The sequence below is a fragment of the Amblyomma mixtum genome, chromosome 3 (genome assembly GCF_055824585.1).
Source record: "Amblyomma mixtum isolate Tamu chromosome 3, ASM5582458v1, whole genome shotgun sequence".
Taxonomy (NCBI): Eukaryota; Metazoa; Arthropoda; class Arachnida; order Ixodida; family Ixodidae; genus Amblyomma; species Amblyomma mixtum.
The window spans coordinates 324,494,994-324,502,967 of NC_143014.1; the positions used below are offsets into that span (position 1 = coordinate 324,494,994).

Here is a 7,974-nt window from a genome sequence, read left to right on the forward strand (position 1 = left end):
ATATATATATATATATATATATATATATATATATATATATATATAATATATTGCCGCGAATCTTTGTAGCGTTTGTTGTGTTTATTTGTTCATGCTTAAAGGCTGCCGGCACGCCGCTTTATCGCTTCGTTTGTGACGCAAGACGCGCCTAGAATTATCTCGATTGATCGCATCCAGACGGAGCCGATTCTAGTTTGCGCCAGAATGTTCTACTAACTTCTGAAGCTTTATCTGGAAGGTTCGCTATCTGCTTTAAATAGAGCACGGCCGACAACGGCGGTTGTTTTCTGTTCGACGACCGCCGAGCACGCTTGTTGCTACGCCGCCGCCGAATGATTCAGTTCTTTGCGGGCGCAAGTCAGCCCGAATAAAGAGTTTCGTTTCGAAGACTTTCTCGCTGTTTTCCTGTTCGCCGGACTGCAATATAAATGGAATATATTAGAACTCATATATATATATATATATATATATATAGAGAGAGAGAGAGAGAGAGAGAGAGTTCTAATATATTGCATTTATATTGTTTGCAAAATTAAATTTGAAACGTTCATTAGGCTTCCAACTAATATTTCTACATCTCTACTGGGCGATGCTGTTTATTGCTAGCATTCATATGTCACAAATATAATGGAACTCACAACGATAGCTCCACTGAACTATAAAAGTTTCTATCTGTTGATTAAAAAATAACTTTTTTTCAGAATTAATCGTGCCCCCCAGCTATGCCTGCATTATACTAACCCGCACTTTGTTCATTCATCCTGCTGAAAAGTTAACGAATTGTGCAAATTTATATTCTGCTTAGATTTGGTTTATTGGGGTTTAACGTCCCAAAGCAACTCAAGCTATGCAGGACGCCGTAGTAGAGGGCTCCGGAAATTTCGACCACCTGGGGTTCTTTAACGTGCACTGACATCGCACAGTACACGGGCCACAAGAATTTCGCGTCCATGGAAATTCAGCCGCCGCGGCCAGGATGCAACCCGCGCCTTTCGTGCCGGCAGCGGAGCGCCGTAACCGCTGAGCCAGCGCGGCGGGGGCAAATTTATATTCTACTTCCTGATAACATATCTCAGCTGAAGATACGTACACCTAATAGAATAGTATTTTGATTCTTTTTTCTTCTGGGAAACTACCGTTCTAAGAATGTTACTTAAGCAAAGAGCGATTAATATTCAGAACGTGTGATTCATTTGTGTTATCTGTGTATCTGTGTATCTGTGTATCTGTGTATTGTGTATCTTGGTTCATTTGTGTTATAGCATGTACCGAATGTTTAAGAGCTTAAGTGCTGAATCAAACAATTAAACATTAGTAACAGAAATGTTATGGTTAGTTTGTACATAAAGCACATCGTATAAGTACAACCTCAGTCAGGAGAAATGGAAGCTCGGTTAACGCTTCGAGTGTGTCCCGTGCGTCGGTGCTGGCTTAGCAATGCAAGAGTAATTTACCGACTGCGCACTGGAAAATATCATATAAACCTAGTTATGGCAAAATACAGAAAACAACTGTGACTACGACAAAGAAAAACAAGCATGGTTCTGCACATTCCTGGAAAAATAAATATATAATGACGCACTCAGCATACGCGCATTGAGGTATGTGCCAATTTGTTTTAATGTCGGCTGAAAAATAATACAAATCGTTTTTAATTTCTTCCGCTCTCAACACGTCAGTATGTGTGTCCCATTAGCCCCTAATATGAAAAGATTGAATTTCAACTTGTTTAACAAAGAAGGATGTAGCAAAAGAGCTTTCTCTTAATTTGTGGTTTTCTTTTTTGCGCCGCCCGCGCCGCCGCCGCCGAGGAAAAATGGCCGTGCGCCGCCGCCGATGAATATCCGCCGCCGCGCGCCGAAGGCCTACCGACCCTAACAACGGCGTCGCCACCGCCGACTAAAAACGAGCACCACGTCGCCGCCGGTAGAAACCGGCACAGCGCACACCTCTACATATTCAGGAAAAATTTTTTTTTCTCCATGCCTCTACAGGCTGCGGACTGCGGACGGAACGACTTGGTGCCTACGGCTGTGTACGGCTACGGAGGCGCAAACCAATCAAGAGGTCCCCTTAGAAATCCAAACCAAGCCAAATCTAAGCGGTTTCCGGTTTCGTGACGCTTTTTGCGCTTCATAGTAGGTCATCATGGCGGAAGGTAAGATGGCTCTTTCGCCTCGCGTCTTTTAATACAACCCATTTCCGTTCGATTTGGTTGCTTTCCTGTGGGAGCTTGCAGCCGGGTACGCAAACGACCTGGCGTGTAGGCGTTGTGCTGCACTATGAAACGTTGAGCGCCTAATAAATCGCAGAGTTAAAGACGGGCTTATTGTTAGTGTGACTGGTTCGGGCATGCTCGTGATAAGAAAAAACATTGTTTTGCGATGTCGTTAGCCCAGTAGGGCGATGAGATGTCCCATTTATTTTTTCCAGATCAGAACAGCGCTGTCAAGACACAAGTGGAAGACGAAGTCCGCGCTGCTGCCGACACGGTGGCTGCCGGCGCATCGGAAAACACTCAGGTGAAATTGCCCTGCACGAAATTGCAGACAGCGGTAGTCTTACGCCAATGGATTGCTGCTGGCGCACGCAGCGGTGTCGACTGCAGTGTGCTTACACGCGTCTTGCTTTATTTCTTGGAATGCAGTTTCTTTATCTTCTTCCAGGCGAACGCCGACAAGAACATCGGCGCCAGCTTACTAAAGAAAGTTAAAATGGAGACCGACTTTCACTCCCTGCCGACGGAGCAGTACTTAGACCAGACTGTCGTGCCGATTCTCGAGCAGGCATTATATACGCTTGACAAGGAACGGTGAGTACGCTGTCTTCCCAAGTTTGCTGTGTGGGTGATTACCGTCTCATCGTTGCAGACCTCCCAACCCGATCGAGTACCTGGCCGACTATCTGATGCGGTACAAGGCGCCGTTCGAGCACGGAAGTCATTCCGACGACGAACAGAACTGAGGAGAGGGAGACCGAAGCAGACTTGTGTATTTTTTAAGTCGCTATTTGCATGTGAGTGAACAGAACATCTGCTTTACCGTGTCTCCGCAGTTCTTAATACGTTTTGCCTGCGCTGCTCGCTGCGTTGGCTGCGGAGTGTTTATGCACTGCAGTGCATTGTACTGGCCATTAAAAGTCATAAGCTCGAGTGCTTCTGGACCTCCTTTGGAGGCCTGGTGCTTTTCTGACCATGCAGTGAGCCCATGTGAGCGAGTTATGTTTTCCTCGCAAAGTAGATCACTGCTGTCAGTCTCGTTTCGCACACCCAGTTGATGTTCTCGCTCACCTTATTGACATGCCAATAAAACAAGTTGGAAACACGTGCAGCGTTTGCGTTTGAAATTTTACTTTACTAGCTGTAGAAAGTGCTGCTTCGCCTCGACATCAGAGAACTACAGTATGGTATGGTATGGTATGGTATGGTATGGTATGGTATGGTATGGTATGGTATGGTATGGTATGGTATGGTATGGTATGGTATGGTATTTACTGTACGGTGTTCGCATCCAGCTTCTAGAATTTTTCAAAGGTGATCCCCTAACTGTTTTCACCTGCGTCTAATGGATTTCAAAAGTTCTTGTAACGATCCCAGTTAAGGAATTTGACTTGGCCCTTTAGGCGTTCTCTCCGAACTGTCTGCAAGTGGCCTGTAAACTTGAAACTAAATAATTATAAAATGCAAAGGAGCTTCATAAATTGCCACGCTAGCAGTTACATCTGTCAGTTCTATTTTGTCCAAAATGTAGCTAAACATTTTGTAGCTATCTGGCTTTTGCGCATACAACATTCACTACCACAACACAGGAGTGCATATTAATTTTTTTGCAATTAGTCAAATGTCGCTGTATGTGATGCTTCAAAGGTTTATCTGGGCACTTAAACTAGACTCATTCTCACGAGTTCCTTGCAGCACTGTGGAATCTAGAGACCACCTCAGCCAATCAGGTGAGTGCATTAAACGTGTTCCTCTTGAGTCTCCGCTTATGCAGATCTGGTTGTAAATGAGTATAAATAGACGCTGCCCAAGTACTGAAGGGACAGTAGGCAGTTTTAGTAACACGTATGCATGCTTACGTAGACTAAATGCAAGAACTTAGCGGGACTTTACAATATAACTTTAATGTATGACACACTCAGCATGCGGGCATTGAGATATGTGCCAATTTGTTTTAATGTCTGCTGAAAAATAATACAAATCGCTTTTCATTTCACTCGCTCTCAACACGTTTGTATGTTTGTTATATTCGCCCCTAATATGAAAAGCATAGAATTTCAACCTGTTTAACAGAGAAGGATGTACCGAAACAGCTTTCTCTTAATTTGTGGTATCGGCTTTTATGGCGCCGCCGAGGAGAAATGGTCGTGCGCCACCGCCGACTGAAAACGACCACCACGCCGCCGCCGCTTGGAACCGGCTCGGCGCACACCTCTGGCGACAAGTCAAAGCTCGCCCTAAAAGACACCGTTTCCGGACTCGCTCCTCAGGTGGCGTTAGATCTCGCAATCGCGGTAGAGATGCGCGCAGCGCGACGGTCGAACAAACTCTAAAGATTACCTAATATCTCCTATCATCCCTATACAGGCGACGGCATAACGCCCTTAAAGCTACCCCAGCTCCACCATTATAGCTCTGGGGCATACAACAGAGAGACTGCCGTGTACGCTACGAAAATCATAGTTTTCTATTTCGCGCCACGTCAGAAGCACGCGTAAATACTATAAAATAAAGGTTCGCGATGCAAACGTTTTTCGCGGAAACTCACACTGAGATCCAATGACTGGAGTGGCTATAATAGGCGTAATCTGCATGCCAACAATCGCGAATAGTACACGCGCATCAATGCCAAGGAATGGAAAGCAGTGCGTGCGAAATGACGCAAAATGATTAGCGAATTAAGCTAGATTATCAACTTCCTGATGATCTCGAAAGAAGTTTTAAGTGCTAACTAGATTATAGGTACCACCAAATGCACTGTACATCGCCGAGGACGGGAGGTTTGAAGGCCCTCTTTCAAATTCTTTTCAATTGGCCACAAGAAACTTAGTTCGGCTGAAACTGCGCGAAATTCGATGACTTTAGATTGCCAATCGCAATAAACCTTTTCGAGCTTCGAGTGTCGTCTGCTTCCGTCTGTTCGCTACCGGTGCGGTTTCATAGAATAAACGCTATGAGCGCTTTGACACCCTCCTGAAAGCACTTCTGTACTATGCTGTCTCTGTGGATACCCCTTGGTTCTTCTTTATTTGCAGAGAGTCGGGTAAGGAGCAGTGGTGGTGAGTTAACTCTCACGAGGCACGATTTTGGTGGCCGTTTCTCGATGTATTCTCGAGATCCTGTGCCACTCAGCCTTCAAGGTGGCCGCCATTGGATTGAATGCACGTCTCCAGGCGTTCTTCGCAACTTCTCAAACTGTTTTTCCGCATTTCTCAAGTGATCGGGTGGAACACGTGCTCAATGCGGGCCTTGAGCGCAGCGATGCTTCTCAACGTGCTGGCGCTGTACACAAGTGATTTTACGAAGCCCCATACAAAAACAAAAAATCGCGCGGGGTGAGATCAGGTGACCTCGGAGGCCAAGGCATGTTTTCTGACCCACGGCCCATACCACTTGTGCGGGAAATTTGCACCCACCTTTTCAGAGATGCACGATGCGGCTGTCGACGATGGAACACCGCACGGAACATCATACGCGCGAAGCGCATTGACTTAGATGCGCACATCCAAGACACGGCCACGGCCTTCTCTTCTCCAGTGTACGGTCCCATTTCTCGGTGGTAAGTTTCCGTACTTTAGAAAAGAAGGCAAGACTGAAAGCGCAGATTCAAAAGCTGCAGTCGGTACCAAACAGACGAAAGCATACGATACGCGAAAAGATTTATTGCGATAGGCAATCGAATTTCTTCAAATTTCGTGCAGTTTTGTCCAAACTACGTCTTTTGTAACCAACTAAAAAGCATTTGAAAGAATCTTCAAACCTCCCGAAAACTCTCCCCTCCTTTGCCGAATCTTCACGGCGAACAAACGAGATGGCGCCACCGGTGGATAACTGACAGACCGGCTTAATTTTCTTTGTCGTCGCAGCAGGTGATGTGAATTTCTGACTTATGCTGTTCGAATCAGGTAAGTTCTCCAAACAAACGTGGTATAAAAGAATTCTGCGTACCAAATGTCATCTCTGTGCGAAATTTGAGCTCGAACAATGCGCCCGTTTAGCTGGGAGAATGATTCTAAGTCCGTTTATTTCCGCAACACGCGATAGCTTTTGTCTTTGCGTGCTCTTTTCCAGTGGTTGTGAATGACGCAGTTTACCTTTACGAATGTGTCATAAGGTTAACGTTGAACCAGTATTGCCATAGACGAAGAAAAAGTGATGTGGTGGACGTCCAGAGTGGCGTGCCCACAGAGACATGGCGCCTTAATGCCGAAAATAACAACGTGGCGTTTTCTGCCTGCTATGCGTCGTTTTTGGAGGCTGGTCTTCTGCGAAATTTGCTTATTGCTCAGGGCTGTTGAAAACCATGCTTGCAGAAAGATAAAGTTGTACGACGCCAGCGCTGAAGGGTTGTACGTAAAAACAGCCGGTGCAGAAGCACCTTCAAAGAAGCGCGGCCGACCGAGCAACGAAGGCCCACTGATGGGCGCAAAGAATCCTAACAATAATGAGCTGCTGCCAACAAACACAGCGCACTATGATCAGTGCTAAGGGGAAAGGGGGGTCTTAGATCCCCACCAATAATCCAAAAGGATCTGAGAGCTCCCGTGCTTAGAATGTAGAGACTGCATGAATACGAACCAAGCTCCCATTTTTTATTCTTGTCAGAGCGGTATGACCATTTTTTTTATTGTTTTGAAACATTTGCTTTGAAACATTTCGAAACATTTGCAGTAAAACACGTTGCTGGGCAATGTCACGCCCGTCCTGTCATGTCTATCTGGGTATTCGTCTGAAAAGTTAGCGCTGTTGAAATCTGAAGAAAAGAAAATGCATCATGAACTAGCCCCGAAACGTGTTCTATTAAGTAATAAATATTTATGCAAAAATTAAATGACAAGCAGAAGCTGACAGCAGTCAGATGAGCCAGTAAATGCTGTTGTTTTGTGTCGCTTACGTTTTCAAAAGAGGCAGGAAAGTCATTACCAGCCGGTGGCCGCATTGTCACGTTTTCTGACAAATTACTCCCCTTTTCTGAACTCGTCTCAATCTTAATCCGTTCATGCGTCTTCAAAGAACTGCAGCCTTTCAAGTGGATTTTGCACTACTTGCGCTTCATTTTCTTGGTAAAACACGCCCCGGTTATTCACTGTCAGTTCCTTTTTCCTTTACATTGGTAAGAAAAAAGAACAATCATCTTTAAAAATATTTGATGTCGAGCTGGCACTCTACAACCAGAGGGACTCAGTGTTTTAAAGGAACAATGCTAGGGAGAACTTATAGGTTGTCGCCATTCTGCACTCTAAGGAAGATATGCTTCTTAGGTGAAGCAGCCTACTCAAAAATCAAGTACACACAGCTCTTGCTAGATTTGGCAGTGGAAATTTCCATCGAGCCGGAATTTTCTTTACCACCCACGCCACATTTTCTGTTCATTTTACCTGTTCGTTAAAATCATCGAAAATTTATTTTTTTACATCAACTTATAGCTTCGTCTGTTCCTGCAGCCTTTTTCATCAGCGAAGAGGTTCATTTGTTTGGGGCTATAGAGTCAGTAACACTCATGATGCCAATATTGCTCTCAGTATAACTGATGCTTTGCTCGCACTATCAGCATGCTGATAAGCGGAATTTGGTCAGAAGTTTTGAAGCCAAATTCTTTGGTTTGCATCCGTATACCGAGCGGCTCGCGGCACCTCTAAACACAGAAAGGTCTTTAAAAGTGAGGTCTAGAGCTGTGGTTACCCTACAGAGCGCTTCAGGGGCAAAATAATTGCTCCACGACATGGCGAAACGGCAACCCCTACGGCTTGAATATT

At 45.2% G+C, this 7,974-nt stretch overlaps 1 protein-coding gene across 2 annotated transcripts; it reads left to right on the top strand.

The window, feature by feature from the left end:
- The first annotated feature begins 2,148 nt into the window (after positions 1-2,148).
- LOC149355803 (protein dpy-30 homolog) lies at positions 2,149-2,964 on the top strand. 2 transcript variants are annotated; one of them, XM_089577692.1, is made up of 4 exons: positions 2,149-2,158; positions 2,434-2,531; positions 2,664-2,812; positions 2,871-2,964. In XM_089577692.1, the coding sequence occupies exons 1-4, from the start codon at positions 2,149-2,151 to the stop codon at positions 2,962-2,964; spliced, it is 351 nt and encodes a 116-aa protein (XP_089433818.1). The 2 variants fall into 2 exon arrangements, with proteins under 2 accessions (XP_089433818.1, XP_089433819.1); XM_089577693.1 differs by having other exon boundaries at positions 2,434-2,522; positions 2,667-2,812.
- Positions 2,965-7,974: the final 5,010 nt, after the last annotated feature.

Coding starts and splice junctions, on each gene's coding strand:
- LOC149355803 (XM_089577692.1), top strand. Junction 2,532..2,663: donor AAAACACTCAGGTGAAATTG/CCCTGCACGAAA, acceptor TTTATCTTCTTC/CAGGCGAACGCCGACAAGAA. Junction 2,813..2,870: donor TATACGCTTGACAAGGAACG/GTGAGTACGCTG, acceptor TCATCGTTGCAG/ACCTCCCAACCCGATCGAGT.